Source organism: Schistocerca serialis, chromosome 2 (genome assembly GCF_023864345.2).
Source record: "Schistocerca serialis cubense isolate TAMUIC-IGC-003099 chromosome 2, iqSchSeri2.2, whole genome shotgun sequence".
In the NCBI taxonomy this organism is placed as follows: Eukaryota; Metazoa; Arthropoda; class Insecta; order Orthoptera; family Acrididae; genus Schistocerca; species Schistocerca serialis.
In genome coordinates this window covers 276,013,508-276,035,375 of record NC_064639.1, presented here as the reverse complement: position 1 = coordinate 276,035,375, position 21,868 = coordinate 276,013,508, and the positions used below count along the sequence as shown (strand labels likewise).

General features: G+C 41.7%; 1 protein-coding gene across 1 annotated transcript; it reads left to right on the top strand.

The window, feature by feature from the left end:
• The first annotated feature begins 2,435 nt into the window (after nt 1-2,435).
• Nucleotides 2,436-21,257, top strand: LOC126457034 (glutathione S-transferase 1-1-like). Its single transcript, XM_050093020.1, has 5 exons — nt 2,436-2,524; nt 13,443-13,646; nt 13,881-14,022; nt 20,083-20,247; nt 20,944-21,257. Exons 2-5 carry the CDS (start codon nt 13,444-13,446, stop codon nt 21,088-21,090), a joined length of 657 nt encoding a protein of 218 aa, XP_049948977.1. The 5' UTR covers nt 2,436-2,524; nt 13,443; the 3' UTR covers nt 21,091-21,257.
• Nucleotides 21,258-21,868: the final 611 nt, after the last annotated feature.

The following is a 21,868-nucleotide window of genomic DNA, read 5'->3' as shown; positions in this document are numbered from 1 at the left end:
CAGATAAGTGGGTAGTAATAGAATCATTTTTGCGCTTTAGAAGGACAATAATTTTACACTTCCATTCATAGCTTAAGAGGCCTCTTTAGTTTCTAGGTACACCCAATAACGACATTGCCATGGACGAGATTGATCACCAAGCAGAGCTGGATGTTGCACTGAGAGGCAGCATCATGAAATGTGATCAATATATTCCAGGACAGAGGATGAAGAATTACTACGCAAGTACTAGATATTATTATTATTCATGCCTGCATACGTTGATAGTGCTTTTGGCATCATTAGGCCATACACAAACACACACACACACGCACACAATATATTTACCACTTCTTCCTTGCACGAATTTGGAACTGTCTGATGGTGGGCTTGGGCAAACAACGTTGCAGGTAATTTGAAGAAAAGATCACCATACGCCGACGTCACAAATGAGACTGATCAGCAAGCAGAGCTGAATACGGTGACAAGATATAACATGGCAATAGGTGACGAGATGGAATCCATGCCTTTTAATAATATGGACACTGACAATATTCTAAGTAAATACTAGAAAGTAGTATTTTGCTATTTTGTCGAAAACTGACATTCTTGTGGCTGTATACAAAATATAAGCTGACTCTTACATCGAAGATAATAGCAACCAGCCACTTTTACAGTGCTGTTTATTTATTTAAACAGCGCCGTTTTCGGTTTCGAACATTACAGGTTCATCTTCAGACGGCTAGTTCACATTAAGATTCATCTTACATTAGCTTTCACTTCTTGTTTTCTCAGATGAAGAAATTTCCTTGAGGTTGTGGTGCCCTATAACCAAAACAAGATGTGAGATAATATCTTTTTAACTGTAATTATGCCTCAAAACTATTTTAAACGATGTTAACAAATCGTTAAAGTGAAGATGATTTGGTTACTTACGTTGAAAAATCCGCGCCCTTACATTCCAGTGCTGACTGTCTGTGATCATCTAGCAGCAAAGACTGCATGATGCACTTTTTTATGTATATGGGCACACATAATCTAAGGCACCACTCACGCATCGAGAAATTTCACCACATGGAAGTATGTGTAGAAAGATGGCGATATTGCGACCATAACAATGCCAAAGACTTCCACTCTTGGACATGTTTCGGTACATACATATATGTGACAGTAGGAATATATAAATTACTAATGTTCGATTACTTACTATTTGTATTACAAGAGAATTGATTAAAATTAAGATAAACAAATAAATCAGTCAATTTGTCATGAGGTGATACTACAGTAATATTATGTAAATTTTATGGTATACATTACTTTGGTTTCAATGTGCACCATGATATTTACATATCACTGTAGTAACACTTTACGACAAACTGACTGGTTTACTTGTTTATCTTAATTGTAAGACATTACTTCGGTCCCAGTGTATACCATAATGTGAATTTAAGTGGTTGTTAATTAGCCAGATAAAACTTAAGACTCTGAAAGCGTTACATCCAATTGATTTAAAAAAGAATTACACATCCTTGTGATATACTTAACAAGACATCCACGTGTTACACAGTGAGATTATTTAATAATAAGAAACACACGAATAAAATTGGTGAATGAACAGGCTTCCATACGAAGGATCGAAATGGCGTCGTGCTGCTCCACCTTGCACGCTAGTCCAACCCTTAATTGGAACCAGCTTAATAGAGACAAGGAATAACGCAATACGCTGCTTACTACAACACAGCAAAAAGAAACAGTGACCAGATTGGCTATCACAGAACGCAATAGGTACTGCGGAACTGACGAAGCAAAACGGACAACAAAACCTTTAGCAGTGTTTTGTACAACTGATACTAAAAAGTAGCTGAGGCAAAACACGAATTCAGCTGGCAGTATGAGATTTATTACACGCTTTTTCATCGGAAAAACTTTCTCTCAGTTTGTGGAATAACCCCAAAATATGATAACATATGACATAATAGGCCAAAAGTCAGCAAATTATGAGAGTTGATTTTTTTTTCATTATGCCTCCATTGTCACCCACTCCAAGAAGACGCGAAGTAGAGGTGCACGTATAATTTATTGCAACTAAACCTCCCTCAAAATCATGGTCAGATGCTGGTCATCTACCTTGAAACCATGGTCAAATGTTGGAAGCCCTTGTTAATATCGCGCAACATTTCTGGGCAATGAAGGTTCAACGATTGACTCATCGGAGCACGCCTCGCAACCGGAATCAAAGCTTCAGTCTTCGCGTAACCTCCCCTACTTATGCCTTTTCATTCTGAGTCGGCTGAATCGCCTACGCGCCCGCCGTATCTCGGCTGCCTGTGGGGTCGCAAAGTCATATGTCCCGCGGGTGATGCCGCCACGTGGTTGGTCAGCGTGCTCCCCCTCCCCCGCCTCGGTCCACGGCTGCTGACCATCGCCGCGTCATCACATTCTCCTGATACTGTTCTATATTTAAGAGCGGCAGCAGGCACGTTAGTTCTACAGTTGGATCGGCGGTGATATCAACGCAGTGCACTGTCGTAGCAGAATTCATCACGTAAGTGTTCACTTCTGTTGCTGTTAGTGAAATCTGTCGCGTTTCTACGTCACCGTCTGACGCAGAATTAAAATTCACTGAACGTTTGCGAGGGAGTGTGCGCGTGTCCCAAGTCATTGCTGAACGACGGGGTGTATTGGTATCAAATGGTTCAAATGGCTCTGAGCACTATGGGACTCAACTTCTGAGGTCATCAGTCCCCTAGAACTTAGAACTACTCAAACCTAGCTAACCTAAGGACATCACACACATCCATGCCCGAGGCAGGATTCGAACCTGCGACCGTAGCGGTCTCGCAGTTCCAGACAGTAGCGTCTAGAACCACACGGCCACTCCGGCCGGCTGTATTGGTATCATACGTCCTCACAACACTTAGATTCGTCCCGGTGTACCTCGTACATAAAAGAGCGGCGAATGGAATACAGCCCATATGTTAGGGATGCTCCAGTTTAAGCCGTGCATGATCTCATATAAAACATTATTAACCTCTTCATTTCCTCCGTCTGAGGAGCTGCGCGGTCAGCGCGGCAGATTGTTAAATGAAGGGATGCCTGGCGTGGTCGGAAATTTTCTGTGTGCAGTATTCTCCTTACGTTCGTACAGTCATAACTGACATTACAGTGTTGAGATGGCTATATGAGCCCGTCCCGAAAGCCAATAAATTTTTAAAAAATAAAATAAAATAAATAAAAACATATTCAGTTCCAGTGCTTATTTATCCGCTTAATATTTCTGTTAGTTGTAATTGACGATACAGAGTGCCGAAAGTTGTTGAAGTAGATAGTGACACATAGCAGAACGTAAACAAATCATTAGCGCTTGTATCTCTGTACGCAGATACACATAAGGGAAGCGAAGAGTTTAACATCAACCGAAACGTCTTTTCATATGATGCTGTTGAACTGCTATCCGATAAAAAGCTGCATAAATATTCACAAACATCTTCATCGGATTTCTAATTTGTACACAGATTGGCAGATCAGAAATTTAAACGATCAGAAATTTAAAATTGTGCTCTTCACAAGAATCAGAAAAGAAATTTTCCTATGATTATAGTATCAATGAGTCACTGTTGGAATACAGTCTGAAGAGATATGAAATGGAATGGTAACATAGGTTCATTAGCAGAAAATTCTTTACAATAACTCGTGCGACCCCGTCTATTGCTCAAACAGAACTAACGGGAATATTGAAAGTTCAGAGGATGACAGTGCGAATGGTTACACGTTTGACTCCCTGAAGAGTCACAGAAAGCGCGTTTTCACGGCCGGTATCTGTATTATTGCTGATAATTCCATTACGGGCATTAAGTAGCGGTTCAAGGAATAATTATCCGTCTGGCGTTTCGTCTTTCCATGCTGCCGACATCATCCGCGGCTTTAACGATTCAGATAGGTGTTACAGTCTCAAACAAGCTCAGCAGCCCGAACTGTCTGTATGTATCCACGCAACGGTCGTTTAGTGACGTCATCAGACTGCTGTCTAGATGGCGGCATCGTGCCGACGTATGCTATGGGGCAATATTGATAGGAGCTGGGAAGTGGGTGTGGGGGGGGGGGGGGGGGGAGGGCGAGCTGGCACTCTGGCTCTTCAATCCACTCTCTGTACATCCTAACGTAGTAATTACATATTAGATCTTGCTAAAACCATAGTATCGGAGAAGGGTTGGTTGGTTGTTTTGGGGAAGGAGACCAGACAGCGAGGTCATCGGTCTCATCGGATTAGGGAAGGAGGGGGAAGAAAGTGGGCCGTGCCCTTTGAAAGGAACTGTCCCGGCATTTGCCTGGAGCGGTTTAGGGAAATCACGGAAAACCTAAATTAGGATGGCCGGACGCGGGATTAAACCGTCGTCCTCCCGAATGCGAGTCCAGTGTCTATCCACTGCGCCGCCTCGCTCGGTTCGGAGAAGGGATTTTGTGCTTTCCCAGTCCTAGAGCGTGATCTACTACTACTGATTATTCCGTCTTACTCAGACGACAATTGCTCCTGTAATCCGTAAGGCGGGTGTTAATGCTTCTTTTCGTAGTTCTAATCTATACTTGGTCGCAAGTGCGAAGGGCTTTATGTACATCTTCTGTGGCGAGCGTCGTCCGTAGATTCTTTGCAGTGTTCAAATTTAGCGCACCTTTCTTGTTCGTTTAAAAACTGTATCAATACCATGTTTTCTGAGTGTTTTGCTGATGCGATCTGTGACAGTTTTTACAAATGGAAGGAAAGCTTCCCTTTTACTGTTTTTTTGTATTGGAATTACTACGCCTTTTAGGATACAATTCTGGATTTATTTCTTTGTATGAGTAGTCGTTTCTTCTGCAGGCCACTCTTAAATCAAGGAGATCTTCTTCCAGGCCTGTAGTTCTTAGTTTATTTCAGCCCGGTACACCAATGTTTTGATCACTCCTCTTTTCTGCTTGCGATGATTGTAATTTCTGTGAAGGTATCCAGTACTGGAAGACAAAACGCCTAGACTGAAGACTATGCCTTGGACCACAGCCTAATGCCTATAATATAAATATCAGCAACAACGCAAATACCTACCAGGAAGCCCTGCAGTGTATGATTTTGCAACTTTCTTATAGACAGGTGTGATCTGTGTTCTTTTTACAACTAGGCACATCTTTGTTCAAAGGAACAACGCTAAATCATGGTTTAAATGGAAGCTAGGTCAGTTGCAAATTCTGAATAGAATTTAACAGGGATCCCGTTATAAAAGATAAAGCCTTCCCACCACCCGGTAAAGGTCGGAACTTTACTATAAAATGCGGCTTTGAAAGGTGTACGTATGGTTTTCCCGTAGCGCCCGCGCGACTAAGCTGGCACATTGACGTCGAATAAGATGAATCTTGCAAGAGTGCCATTTAATCAAGAGTTATAAAGAATTCAGCCGTGTGCTGCTACAGCTACAGCATACCAGTTGAATATGTGTGCAAGGGAATTCGTATTCACTTTACATGGCAACTATTGGCAATAAGGCAAATAATCGTATGTTTTTGCAAAATGCTGAAGAATGCAGAGTTGCTTCTTGTAACAGACCTGAAGGTATCCCATCTGCTTCTCTGTTTATATAAAGTAACAACGTCAAGGAGACAAGATATTAGGGCACGTAAACGGAGCGAATAAAGACGAATAAGATATTTATAACGTGCAACAGCTGAGTGCTGCTGAGCTCACGTGGGACCAGGTGGTTCAGTACTTGTGACACCATACTCGTATTTTGCAGAAGTTTGGTTTAAATCCCCATCAGATCATGATAGGTAAGTTTCCCTGAAGTCGGTTATCTACATACAGGTTGTTTCACAATTCATGTTACACATTTATAGAGGTTGTAGAGAGGACTTAGTAGATAACGTTTTACATAGAAACCCATGTCCGAAAATGTCATCCAACGACGCTACATAGCATCAAAGGTATAAGCGCTGGCGCCTGAAAATGTCGGTTACATACTTTGTGATTCCGTGATGATGCTACAAAATTTCTAGAATGATGGAGGAGGATAAATCTATCAATTTGAGGTAGGAGTCCTGTACCGGAAAAGAATCAGTCGAAAGTTATAAGGGAAAACCGTTCTGATACCTCTGACATTGGAATACATGTACTGGTATTGTTGTTGTTGATAATATTTTAGGATAAGTAACTTTCGGAAGTGGTAGTACAGACCAAAGCAAGAAAAACTGTCCCGTAAACATGGGCTCTAATATGCATACCTGAGAAGTTAAGAGCACTTGTTCAATAGGGAAGATACACTACTGGCCATTAACTGGCTACACCACGAAAATGACGTGCTACAGACACGAAATTTAACCGACAGAAAGAAGATGCTGTGATGTGCAAATGATTCGCTTTTCAGAGCAATCACATAAGGTTGGCGCCGGTGGCGACACTTACAACGTGCTGACGTGAGGAAAGTTTACAACCGATTTCTCATACACAAACAGCAGTTGACCGGCATTGCCTAGTGAAACGTTGTTGTGACGTCTCGTGTAAGGAGGACAAATGCTTACCATTACGTTTCCGACTTTCATAAAGGTCGGATTGAAGCCTATCGCGATTGCGGTTTATCGTATCGCGACATTGCTGCTCGCATTGGTCGAGATCCAATGAATGTTAGCAGAATATGGAATCGGTGGGTTCAGGAGGGTAATACGGAACGCCGTGCTGGATCCCAACGGCTTCGTATCACTAGCAGTCGATGTGACAGGCATCTTATCCGCATGACTGTAATGGATCGTGCAGCCACATCTCGAACCCTGAGTCAACAGATGGGGACGTTTGCAAGACAACAACCATCTGCACTAACAGTTCGACGGCGTTTGCAGCATCATGGACTATCAGCTCGGAGACCATGGCTGCGGTTACCCTTGACGCTGAATCACAGATAGGAGCGCCAGCGATGGTGTACTCAACGATGAACCTGGGTGCACGAATGGCTAAACGTCATTTTTTTCGGATGAATCCAGGTTCTGTTTACAGCATCATGATGGTCGCATCCGTGTTTGTCGACATCGCGGTGAACGCACATAGGAAGCGTGTATTCGTCATCGCCATACTGGCGTATCACCCGGCGTGATGGTATGGGGTGCCATTGGTTACACGTCTCGGTCTCCTCTTGTTTGCATGGATGGCACTTTGAACAGTGGACGTTATATTTCAGATGTGTTACGAGCCGTGGTTCTACCCTTCATTCGATCCCTGCGAAACCCTACATTTCAGCAGCATAATGCACGACCGCATGTTGCAGGTGCTATACGGGCTTTTCCGGATACAGAAAATGTTCGACTGTTGCCTTGGCCAGCACGTTCTCCAGCTCTCTCACCAATTGAAAACGTCTGTTCAATGGTGGCCGAGCAACTGGCTCGTCACAATACGCAAGTCACTACTCTTGATGAACTGTGGTATCGTGTTGAAGCTGCATGGGCTGCTGTACCTGTACACGCCATCCAAGCTCTGTTTGACTCAACGCCCAGGCGTATGAAGGCCGTTATTACGGCCAGAGGTGGTTGTTCTGGGTACTGATTCCTCAGGATCTATGCACCCAACCTGCGTGAAAATGTAATCACATGTCAGTTCTAGCATAATATATTTGTCCAATGAATACCCGTTTATCATCTGCATTTCTTCTTGGTGTAGCAATTTTAATGACCAGTAGTGTATGTTTCGCTGCAGCGAGGAGGAAGAAGTGCTCATAGATCCTCAGGTATGCATTTTGGAGCCCATTTTACTGGACATTTTTATCTTACTTTGGTCCATACTACCATCCCTGAGAATTACCTACCTTACAATCTTGACAACAACAGTAACAATATATGTAGTCAATCGTCAGAGGCCGGGTTCGATTCCCGGCGGGCTCAGGGATTTTCTCTGCCTCGTGATGACTGGGTGTTGTGTGATGTCCTTAGGTTAGTTAGGTTTAAGTAGTTCTAAGTTCTAGGGAACTGATGACCTCAGAAGTTAAGTCCCATAGTGCTCAGAGCCATTTTAACCAATCGTCAGAGGTATCAGAACGGTTTTCGCTTATAACTTTCGACTCGTTCTTGCCGGTACAAGGACCCTTACCTGAAATTGATACATTTATGCTTCTCCATCATCTTAGAAAGTTTGTACATCATCACGGTGTCACCCTGTATAGACATATATTCACTGGCTCTGTAGCATCGTTGGATGAGGCTTCCGGACATAGATTCCTGTGTAAAACTTGATCTACTAAGTCCCCTATACAACCTCTAGAAGTGTGTCACGTGAGTTGTGAAACACCCTGTATATAGTTTGCAAGGCCACTACACAGTGCATGTCGTAGGGTACTTTGTACCAAGATTAGTATTTTTGTGTCCCATTCCATTCGCGTATTGATCGAGGGGAAAATGATTGTTTGTACTCATCTGAGTGGACCCCAGTATGTCTTATCATCATGATCCTTAAGAGAAATATAGGGTGATTGCAGCAGGTTTGTTACACGGTTTACACGGTCTTCCTCCAATGCTGGCCCTTTAAATGTGTCCAACAGACTCTCTTGAGAATGTCATCACCTTTAAATGCATACACTTCAATGGCCGGAGTCATTTGGCATAAAAGTTTTCTGGGTATGGTACCACACAGTATGGAGAACAACAGTCACTGCAACCATGGACAAACTGGTCTCATTCAGTATCAATTATTTTCCAATATCACACTCGCCATTCTCCCACAGATTCCCATTTAAGCTTCCTAGGAATCAATTCCTTCTCTCTCTCTTTAATTTCTGTCTGTCTTTTCTCTACCTTATTTTGAACTAAGAACTTGTTATGAGTCTAACAGGGCTTGTTTTAGTTTGTTCTGGGTCTGTTGTCATGCCCACTTCGTCGTTACTCTTCACATGAGATACACACTCCACACTTGGTTGTTTGTGATTTGCGTTACAGAGTCGTGACATTTTCTCAAAACCTTTACAACTAATCTAGGTTTTCCATCGATTTTCCTTATTAGTGACTTCACTTGTTTGTCATATTTCATCTCACTGCTTAGCGTTAGCCATAAATATGTAACTGATGTGATAATTATTTGAAAGCTGGGATGGTTCCTTTGAAACAGACACTGATGCTTCCCTCCCAGTCCTTGCCCTGTCAGAGCTAGCACTCGGTGTCTAATGACTTTGTCATATTCCTTCATTTTTTCCTTTGCTATCTACACAGTAAATATTAACCGTTGACAAAGGTAATAAATTAAGTTTAGTGTCCTATTTTGATTTTTTATATTCATACCTGCAAAATTTATAATTATTCTGATGACTCCACAAAATTCGTTTAGGCTGTTGTTGAGTATCCTCAGCACTCCAGCTGTGCTAGTGCAGTAAATAGAAAAGGTCTTAGAAATTGTGCTTATCAACATAGATTTGTTAAGAAGGTACCACAATGTTCGCTACACTGACAGATTTTTTTGCACATGAATAATACTTTATTACTGGTCTACTACTTGAATTTCAATAAATTCCCAACAAAATAAATGTTTTAGGTGTAACTTATTTTTTCAAATATCAGTACAAGCCAAATTGCCCACACCCATTTCTTTGTACTGGAATTAATGGCAGCACTTCAGAACACGTTGTTGCAATCTGTTTGTTATATGCATGTACTTTCAGGTCTATTATTCATTATATTTTTGAAAGTATTTTATCAACTGAGTAGGCAGGGACATGGTTTGCAACGAAGTTGCTTTATGGCACTGGAACAGGTGATTTTCTTCAGTCCAGGTGTCAGTGGAAAAGTTACACTTCATAAAGAGAAGCAGTTGACATAATATATGGAATTTTGTTGATGTTCGGAACATACAAACATGTTCAGTTGTACTGTATTGCTTTGTCTAATTTTCACCCAGACAACATAACAATCAATCTAATACTTTGAGACTAATTTGTTCATTTGCTCCTGTTAATACTAAACTTACTAAATTAAGCACAAATTAAGTGATTACTAAATTCTTTGGCAAAAATCTGGATCCATAATTGCAACGAGTCACCTTTATATTGTTTCCTGGTCATCCTAACTTCTGTAATGTCAGTTCAATATATTACACTGAGGTGACGAAAAATCATGGGATAGCGACATGCATGTATACAGATGGCTGTAGTACCTCGTAGACAAGGTATTAAAGGGCAATGCATTGACGGAGCTGTCATTTGTGCTCAGATGATTGTTGTGAAAAGGTTTCCGACAGAAATCAACAGACTTTGAACGCGGAGTGGTAGTTAGAGCTAGATGCATGAGACGTTCCATTTCGGAAATAGTTAGGGAATTCAATATTCCGAGATCGACAGTGTCAAGACTGTGTCGAGAATACTAATTTCAGGCATCACTTCTTACCACGGACAACGCTGTGGCCGCTGGCTTTCACTCAACGAACTTGAGCAGCAGCGTTTGCATAAATTTGTCAGTGCTAAATAGACAAGCAACATTGCCTGAAGTACCCCCAGAAATTAATTTCGAACGTATGACGAATATGTCCGTTAGGACAGTGCGGCCAAATTTGGCGTCAATGGAGTACGGCAACACACTACCGACGCGACTGCCTTTGCTAACAACACAACATCCCCTGCAGCGCCTCTCCTGGCTCGTGGTCATATCGGTTGGACTCTAGGCGACTGGAAAACAGTGGGCTGGTCATACGAGTCCCGATTTCGGTTGGTAAGAGCTGATGGTACGGTTCGAGTAGTGTGTAGACCCCAAGAAGTCATCCTCCCAATATCAACAAGGCACTGTGCAAGCTGGTGGTGGTTCCATAATGGCGAGGGCTGTGTTTACATGGACCAGATTCTCTGGTCCAACTGACCCGATCATAGACTGGAAACTGTTAAGTTCGGCTACTTCCAGACCGTTTGCAGCCATTCAACGATAGATTTTTTACGTATGACAATACGCCGTGTCACCAGACCACAACAGTTGGCGATTGGTTTGAAGAACATTCTGGACAGATCGAGAGAATGATGTGGCCATCCAGATCGCCCGACTTTAATACCGTTGAACATTTATGGGATATAATCGAGAGGTCAGTTCGTGCACAAAATCCTGCACCGGCAACGCTTTCGCAATTATTGACAGCTATAGAAGCATCATGTCTCAGTATTTCTGCAGGGGACTTCCGACGACCTGCTGAGTTCATTCCACGCCGAGCTGCTGCACTAGATCAAGTTGTCACCTCACTGTATACCCTTTGATTACACATTGTTTTCTTTCAGAACGATGTAGTCAGTACCATCTTCCTTCCTCTCTAAGGCTTGGACTAGTGGTGCTCTAGAAGCACAGCATTTAACATGACACTTAAAATTGTGTATCAAATGTTAGTTACTATGACTTAGCTACTATGACTGAGCTCACAGAATTTGAGAAGGCAACCTGATATCATGCGAAATATTTTTGAAGGTGAGAAGGCAGAAAATGTGTTGAGTTGGAACTAAATGTTTGGCTAGCTGAGTGGAATGTTACATTGCTTAATGGGAAACAATGTAAGTGGCCAAGTGGACATAATTATAATATGGCTTTATATCAGTTAAAAGTTTTGATTGTGTGCAAATGTTTGAGAAGAAGATTACTTAAACTTCTCTACAGCCGATTCACTGCTGACAACCTAGATCGGTCACAAGACGTCGATTCTGGCTTCACTCGCTATGAATAGCTACACTAGATAGCATAAAGTAGCTACCTATTCAGATGGCTCATTACTGTAGTTAGACTTTCCAGCCGTATTCATCACAACACTAACAGTACCAGATATCCATCTAACTTGCATGGATAAACTGCTAAGCCCGTTCATTGTACTACTGACAGTATGCTATCCATAGTAGCAGACAGTAGCTGATACTACAAAGCAGTTACCTAAGTAGTTCATGTTCACAGACAGAAGAAATAATTTGGCTGTCCAGAAGTCTGTGATGCTTGTGACAAGTGCTTACTTCTTTGGTGGCTGATGGTAATTGTTTTACCAGCTGATCTGCAATTTGCATCTCATGTACTTCTTTCCATACTGTATGATGTTATTGTCAATGTTCGTGTAGCACAATAAATAATTAAGATGACTTATTCTCTGTATCAATGGTAAATGCAGTTGTAAATGTGGAATACTCAATTCTAGTAACACGTAATGATTTTCTATGACATGAAAGGTTACAAATTAAAAGTACAACACCATTAAAGCATCCTTAATTAAGCTTTGCTATTTTCAATAAAAAGAAATGTAATTTTTCTTTGGCGCTTTGGCCCCATACACTTTAGTTTTTTGATAACCTGTCATTATTAGAATATTATGTTTCACGTACCTTTCGTCGTTTGCAGACTCGCAGCGCCGCTCTGCAACACGAAGCTGAAATGCTGTGTTAAAGTGCACCAAAATCTTGACGGTTACGTGAAAGGTTTTGATTGTTGTGCACGTAATGTTAATTTCTTTTCAACTGCGAGTTTAAGCAGTCTAGCATGTTTGTGTTTAACGTATAAGACATGAAATGTAGCAAAGCTAAATGTCGCGCGCATTAAAATCCGACCAACTTCATTGTTCTGTTAATGAGAAGAGACTCTGGGATTTCTGTGAGGTCAGCATTGAAATCTTGTTATAGAACTGATTAAAATTCTTCGAAAGCGAGTGACTTCTTATTTTTAAGACGAGTGGCGTAATGAAAAACTTAAAATTATGTTCTCTTTCGTAATGGCGTCGTTGAAACAAAATCAGCTCAATACATGAAAACTGCAAATTGTTCAGTAATAATTATGAGATGCCTTTCCCTACACTGCTGAAAGGAAAGCACAAGTTAACGCATTTATAGAATTAATTATTATTATCATGAGAATTCTTTTTCTTACACTATTAGTAATAAACGCATACCGGTACCATTCTCATCACGAATCGTCAATGGTGACCTTCTACAATGAAGAAAAAAACGAAGAGAGTTTTTTTCTCTTTCTTCCTCGTTAGAGGACTGTCTATTCATTTTTATCTTTGTTCACAGATTATCCTTGAAATACAAAGTTTTCGTATTTCATAGTTCTTTTTCTATATTATTTTACAGTATTTCGTAGCAATAATTAGAACACATCGTCTTTATGGCTTTTATCAATATTTTCGTTATTACGATTGTTTTTATATCGTCGCACTAGTTACGTAAATTTTCGTAATAACGTCATGGGGAAGGCACACACAGTAGTCAACATTTCACTACCACGCTTTCTCTCATTTATGGCATTACTGTACTTGATCTTAACAGTACATTCTAAATAGAGCCCGGCACCTTCTTTAGTTTATTTCATTTCTACGACTATCAGTATTATTACTAGATCTCCTACTACTACTGACAGTGTTGAGTTTCCACAAGGTAACAAAAGTTTTAGTAGCAGAAAATTACATGCTAATATAATGATTGAAACATTAGGCAAACATTTTAACATTGTCCTATTTCCCATTCCAGTATGCCATCTATGGACTTGTATTATGTTCCGGGCAGTGCTCCTTGCAGAGCAGTCCAGATGGTTGCAAGAGCTGTGGGTGTTGATCTCAACTTGAAACATGTGAATCTCGTGGCAGGTGAACAGCTTCGACCAGAGTTTCTGAAGATGAATCCCATGCACACAGTTCCTACAATTGATGACAATGGCTTTTACCTTTGGGAGAGGTAATTATCTAGTTTTCTATTTTCTTTAAGTTGATATAAATAGGTCAGAGACGAAATTCTTAATGCTACTGTAAGACACATATAGGCTAACTATAAAATAATTGTCTTGTTACAGTTAAGGAGCAATGTATACCTGTAAGAGAGTGATAGTAATCTATTTGAATACAATCCTTAGATCTTTGTGTTTGAACTTTGCATTTTGTGACACCCTTCTTACACAATAATTTTCAACAGCCGTGCCATAATCGGGTACCTGGTGGATAAGTATGCCAAAGATGACTCACTATATCCTAAGGAAGCCAGGAAGAGAGGATTGGTGAACCAAAGACTGTACTTTGATGTTGGGACACTTTACGCTAGATTTGCTGATTATTATGTAAGTCATCTCTGATCCTTGCACCTAACAAGGTGCCTTTTTATAAGGCATAATGAAAGTATTGTTAGTATGTGAATAGTACCAAATTCTGCAAGCCATACCACAATTTATAATTGTCGTCTGGTAGAATATAACATTTAGGACAGGGTGTCAAACTTGATGTGTAACAAAACCTTTTATTTACCAAATGCTACTAATCTACAAATACCAGCCCCCTCCCTCGCAGGGGGCTCACAGCTCTCTTTCTGAATACCTGTGAGACAAGCATTTGGCTCCTATGTCACCGTGTACTTTTTCTGTTCCATTCCTGTGCTGCAAATTGTACTCACTGATTGTATTGTTTCTTCAACTTATTCTCTAGAAATGATTCACTCCTAAAAACCTAACTTGAGTATAGGACATTGATTCTGTCTTTGCCCACTATGTTCCATTACTTTACACTAAATATTTGAGTTAATTTATGTTTAGTGTCCATGTGGGGAAGTATGCGCTGTACCCAGAATGTCTGGGTGCACCAGATCTCTGGGCTCTAGCCACCATGCCAAGTAACCAGCGTTGTGTGGTGTCTAATGGAAGAGTCCCCATTTGAAGTAGGCGGCATTATGGCTTATATTTGATGTCGTGAAGTGACCATTGTTATCAGCTATTAACTGCTTGGCCCTGCAGTCTCTTCAAAGTGACCACAGCTCAGCACCGGCTGTTATGACCCTAGGAAGGTTCACTCCAAACAATATGTAGGTAATTATTCCTCTCAGTTCATGGTTTGCACCTGAACAAATAGAGGTCCTCTCTCTCTACTAAAACAGAATAGTTTTGTGGAGAATACTGAAAATGTATTTGGTGGACGCTCTTCCCTTAGCAAAGTACAGAATGGTTCCATCGTAATTAAGATGGCAAATCCTACCAGATCTGGATATTACTCTCTTGTAAACAAAAACCTCAACAAGGTGCAGGTACTAATTCTTCACTGACATCTAAAGCTGCAGACAGATGAAGAACTATGCAAACACTTGAAGAGGTGAGGAACCAACTTCATATTTCCTGTATGTCAACAATACAGATACTTTCATCCTCATTTTTGAGGGGGATTCTCTTTTTGAACAGAGCAAAATCGTATGTTACTACTGCAGTGTGAAGCCATATTTCCCACCTTGATGTGGTTCTGTAAATACCAGCACTTCAGGCATACAGCTTCCCAGTGTATTTATGATCCAATTTGTGGAGACTGTGGCCAGTCATTTCACAAAACTTAGCGATATATACAACCAACTGTCTGTGTCAATTGCAGGAACAGCCACCATCCTCAGTCCCAAAATGTGCTAATCTGCTCAAGGAACGTGAGAGACCTTTGAATCTAGTCTCAATGATATCAACTTCTGCCACCATTGTAGCCAGGTTGTCAGCAGTACCTGGCGTATTCACTCCCCTGATTTCGACATGTGGTAGTCATACAAATAAACCCGACTGTTGGTATGACATGCCCTTCCCTTTCATGGTTCCTGTGGAAACATCTTTGGGAACCCTCCCTGCACCTGGCTGGAGTAACAGCATCCTCCTCCAATGACTAATGATAACAGAGTCCTTCTTGGGAATTCTGTAGGCAGATACCTTCAGAGACCTGAAACCAGGCCACGACTTTAGAACCACAGCCTGAGGGTCACTGAGGTGCCATTCTTCTTCCATTCCCACACCCAAAGCAGATAAGCTCTGACAAGAATTTAGACTATCAAAAATTATGAGTGAGGACAAGAAAAATAAATCTTAGGAGAAACCTACTCTGATGACCCCAGAGGTATAGAATTCCCGCCCTCTTCCCCCTCCCCCCTGACTCGCACAACCACACACGCTGCCAATCTCGAAGCTGACGTTCCTTGCTCGTCGTTTATGTTATTCTACCCCAAAAATGACAGGCGGCATTTCTGGGGCACGACGTGTCCTCTTGGACCCTTCACACTTGACCAGAACATCTCTAACATATTGATCCAATGGAACTGCAATAGATATTACTGTCATCTGCCAGAACTACAACAACTACAACTAATTTCTTCTTCAACCAATCATCACTCTCCAGCTCTTTGAGGTTACTGTGCATTTTGTCGGAACTGTACTGTTCCTGAGAGAAAATCTGGAAGTGTCTGTACGTTGGTTCTCATACATGTCATCAGTGAATAGGTTCCTCTCTGTACTGTGCTGGAAACGATAGCAGCGCAAGCGCAACAGACTCCAACAGACATTGTCTGTAACATTTATTCACCTCCAGATGGGGAATTTACTTACTTTGAAATGACCATCTTAATCCAACAACTCTCCCCCTTTCTCGCTCTTGGGGATTTCATTGTGCTCCACCTCTTGTAGGGAAGTACCACTTCATCAGGTAGGCCTTTTGGCCTACCAGCATCTTTCCAGTTTTGATCTCCATATCCTCAATAAGGATACTCTCACCCACTTCAGTGTCAGCCGTAGCACGTTTTGAGTATCGACCTTACAATTTCAATCTTGTAAATTCGCTACAGTGGTTCTGACAGTGACCACTTTCCAACGATACTGTCACTTCCCTGTAGCTGCTCAGTAAACCAAGAGCCTCTTTGGGCTCTTGAAAGACCCCAACATTGTAACTGGTCCACTGACAATGCATACTTCTGCTGTCGCCTTTGCCCCCTCTCTGTGAGATTGCATCGGCAGGGTTGTGGGAGGCGTCTGTGATGCGATCTCCCATGCCACTGAAACTGCTGTTTCCCTTTCTACAGAATTCGCTCCCCCTTTGCCCCACTGCTATTCAGAATTGTTGACAGGTCCTGCAATGCCTCAGCGACACCCTTTCACAGACCATCTTCCTCATTTTTAAGCAACTTCATAAAAAGGTTTACTGTTTAATTAAATACAGTAAGGAGTAACGTTGGGCACAATACACTCCCTCGTTGAAAGCATATCCCTCCTTATCCCATGTGTGGGCCAAGCATTGTAGTCCTCTTGGTCGCAAACGACGAAAAACTGTTCCAGATCTCTTCCTTCATGGTGATATTTTTACCAATGCATCGGTAGTTGCTGAACACCTTGTGACCCATGGTGGGAAAGCGTTTTGTCGTCTTCTTAGCCATCTACACTTTAAATAAATGCCAAGCTGAAGATATCTTCTTATCCGTCACCCCTCATGTGCCAAATTAAATAATGAAATTTCACTGAATAGAAGTTGCTTCAGGCTCTTGATTCACCATGCAGATGGCCCCAGACCCTGATTATATTCGTAATCAGATGATCGAGCATCTGAATGTTACTGAAATACTCCATCCACTCAGGATCTTCAACTGCATTTGGCTAAATGTTGTTTCCCCATCGCAATGTATCATCATCTCAATCCTTAAACCAAATAAAAACCCAGCATCTGTCTGATAGGCTTTCTGACCTACGAAAGGCATATGACACCACTTAGCATCATCTCATTTTACTTACACCCCATGGATGGGGCTTTCAAGACATCCAGCTGCCAGTTTTTATCCTACCACTTGTTTTGGGTTACAGTTGCTACAGATTGCCTGGTATCTGCGGACAGATTACACACATATATGTTTCATGTACTGCTAAAATTTCTGATCAAGGTATCTGTTAGAGCTTCATTTACACTTTTCATTGATTCTTTTATTTGAAAAAATTCCAATCTCGATTAACTCTGTTTTTTTTCTTTTATTTGTAATGGTATATACTGTGATATTTTCAGCATTACACTTTTTATTTTAGTTACAATGTGTAAAATTAGTGAGTTTACACTCTAATTTATTCTTATTATTTAGTAATTAGGCTGTAAGTGTTCATGAATTCGCATGTTTTCAGATCTTCAAACCATTTAAATCAAACTGAAACGTCCTGGGAGATTAAATATACACTCCTGGAAATGGAAAAAAGAACACATTGACACCGGTGTGTCAGACCCACCATACTTGCTCCGGACACTGCGACAGGGCTGTACAAGCAATGATCACACGCACGGCACAGCGGACACACCAGGAACCGCGGTGTTGGCCGTCGAATGGCGCTAGCTGCGCAGCATTTGTGCACCGCCGCCGTCAGTGTCGGCCAGTTTGCCGTGGCATACGGAGCTCCATCGCAGTCTTTAACACTGGTAGCATGCCGCGACAGCGTGGACGTGAACCGTTTGCGCAGTTGATGGACTTTGAGCGAGGGCGTATAGTGGGCATGCGGGAGGCCGGGTGGACGTACCGCCGAATTGCTCAACACGTAGGGCGTGAGGTCTCCACAGTACATCGATGTTGTCGCCAGTGGTCGGCGGAAGGTGCACGTGCCCGTCGATCTGGGACCGGACCGCAGCGACGCACGGATGCACGCCAAGACCGTAGGATCCTACGCTGTGCCGTAGGGGACCGCACCGCCACTTCCCAGCAAATTAGGGACACTGTTGCTCCTGGGGTATCGGCGAGGACCATTCGCAACCGTCTCCATGAAGCTGGGCTACGGTCCCGCACACCGTTAGGCCGTCTTCCGCTCACGCCCCAACATCGTGCAGCCCCCTCCAGTGGTGTCGCGACAGGCGTGAATGGAGGGACGAATGGAGAAGTGTCGTCTTCAGCGATGAGAGTCGCTTCTGCCTTGGTGCCAATGATGGTCGTATGCGTGTTTGGCGCCGTGCAGGTGAGCGCCACAATCAGGACTGCATACGACCGAGGCACACAGGGCCAACACCCGGCATTATGGTGTGGGCAGCGATCTCCTACACTGGCCGTACACCACTGGTGACCGTCGAGGGGACACTGAATAGTGCACGGTACATCCAAACCGTCATCGAACCCATCGTTCTACCATTCCTAGACCGGCGAGGGAACTTGCTGTTCCAACAGGACAATGCACGTCCGCATGTATCCCGTGCCACCCAACGTGCTCTAGAAGGTGTAAGTCAACTACCCTGGCCAGCAAGATCTCCGGATTTGTCCCCCATTGAGCTTGTTTGGGACTGGATGAAGCGTCGTCTCACGCGGTCTGCACGTCCAGCACGAACGCTGGTCCAACTGAGGCGCCAGGTGGAAATGGCATGGCAAGCCGTTCCACAGGACTACATCCAGCATCTCTACGATCGTCTCCATGGGAGAATAGCAGCCTGCATTGCTGCGAAAGGTGGATATACACTGTACTAGTGCCGACATTGTGCATGCTCTGTTGCCTGTGTCTATGTGCCTGTGGTTCTGTCAGTGTGATCATGTGATGTATCTGACCCCAGGAATGTGTCAATAAAGTTTCCCCTTCCTGGGACAATGAATTCACGGTGTTCTTATTTCAATTTCCAGGAGTGTATGTGCCAAACGAAGACTGAAGCCGGGGAACTTTGTCTTTCATGGGCAACTGAGTTATCCAAGCATGACTCACAACCCATTCTCACTGCTTTGCTTCATCCAGTACCTCATCTCCCACTTTCAAAACTCCATCAAAGTTCTCCTGAAAAATTTGAAGGACTAGTATTACCAGTAGAAAGGGTACTGCACACACATGGCTTAGCTACAGCGACGAGGACGGTTTCCATAATGAATTCCCATGAAAGGGAAAGTTTCCAAGTTCAAGTCCTTTCATCTGCCAGGAAGTTTCATACCAGCACACACTCTGCTATAGAATGAAAATTTACTCTGCACATAAAGCAAGCTGATATTAAAATAAAAACTCACTGATATGTATTTGATTCTCATGTTTATTCATATTATACTTTCAGGTCCAAAGAATGACTGCATTCATTACTCTGAACTTCTGCATCTAACTGATGTGACCCTCTAGATTCCTTATTTATATTTAGTCTGCTAGACATCTGTACTATCGTTTGAACCATCATACTATTTCTGTATAGATAAGACAGCATCTGCATTTTGTAAATTGTAACAATTGCTTACGCAGCAGGACTCCACAGACCACTATCTCACTCATCAGATAGTCATAAAAACTCTCATTTGAAAACCTCAAAAAATACAGTGAGCTTTCTGAATGTGAAAAATTCCTAGTTAATGATATTTATAGGGTGGGTCATTGATTAATCTCTGCCACTATTAATGTAATACATTGTTCTAGTATCCTGTAATTTTCGCTGGAGGGAGTTATAACCCAGAGAATTTAAAGAAACTGGAAGAAGCATTTGAGTTTCTGAACAAATTCTTAGAAGATAACGATTGGGCTGCTGGTAACTCCATCACTATTGCTGATTACTCCCTAATGGCATCAGTCAGTACAGCAGAGGTAAGAGCTTGTTTGCAGGAAGTGAAATATTACTTCTGTTTTACTATTTTTTACGTCACAAACTTGAGTAGGTATTGAAGAATTCAAGCATTTGAGCTATTTTTTATCCCTTGCCTTGTGGATATGCGTAATATTCAACCAAATGAGTATCGATCTTCTCATTTTTGTGTATCGGACTTTTATTGGGACGTTCTCTTGAGAACTAATATGTGTACAATGTCCCAATCACAGTGGAACATTAAAGGGCTGAAATAAAATTTGAATGAATTCTATTTAAACTGCAGTCATAACTGAAATAAAGAAAAACAAAACATTGTGATCGCTTTTTATTAATAGGTTCATACAAACATGATGTATGGAAAATATGATGATAACATCGTTCCACAGTGTTTGCATGTACTGCAGTTACAATACTATTTTACATGCTAAAATATTAGAAGACATCCCCTTACATAGATACAGTCTTCAAGGAATGAAATTTTAGTTAATTGTAAGATTATGAAGGAAGCAATAACCAGTACGAACATTTTCATTAAATTTCAATTTCTGGACGTTGCCATAGGATGCTAATAATGTTAAGCATAAAATTGACGTTAATTGTATTCTCATATTGACTTAGAATTAGCATTTTAAACTGACTGCTCGATTTATGAACATTTCTGTGTCAATATGCCGCATTATCATTTCTTTTTCCAGATTCTTGGCTTTGATATAAAAAAATACTCTAAAGTTGCATCCTGGTTTGTGCGCGCAAAGAAAGCAATTCCATCTTATGAAGAAACTAACCATGCAGGAGCCTTAGAATTTAAGAAACTGCTTGATGCAGCGATTGCCAAAAAGTAAGAGCGAAACTACAGAAGAAATTGGTGAAAGACTGTCAATGCAGATACATTAATTTCATCACATAACATTACGATTTGAGATCACAAACATTGTAATATACTCCTATTTACTTTATACTGATAATACAAGGAACAATTAAAATATATTTGATGTAACGTTTTTAAAAATTGATGTTCAGTGAAATGTTAATTCATAAACACTAGTCAATAATCCTGGGCCTGGCCAATGAAATTTTTATCACAACTATTGAGTTGATGATCTTGAAACATACAAGGAATACTTTGATCAGTGAATAGGGTGTTCATTACGAGATTTTCAGCTGAGAATAATGATGTAATGAAGGAAATATGAGAAACATGCTGAGAATGCTAATATGATACAGCTCTCCATGCTAGTCACATCTGTGAAAGCATTTTCATTCTGTGTAACTAGTCATACATGCAGTTGCCTAAAGCTTTCAAGCCTTAACCTCCCTGCTCCACTCCCTCTTTCCACCACTAGCATGTTAAATTCTGTGAGTCCTTGATCATATCCTATCAACACATCCCCCAAGCAAAGTCATGCTGTAATTCTTTTTGTACCTTCTCCTGTGGCACAGATGATCCATAACTGTTGTAACTAGTCCTTCATATCCTGGACACTGTAACTCGGGCAGTGTTGATGTCAAAGCTGGTTCCACACACACTGCATTGAGCACATTTGGGGATCTATCTGACCATACGAGTGTAGCAAAATGTGGGAGAAAGTATTTAGAGACACATGCCATGGATGAACAAGC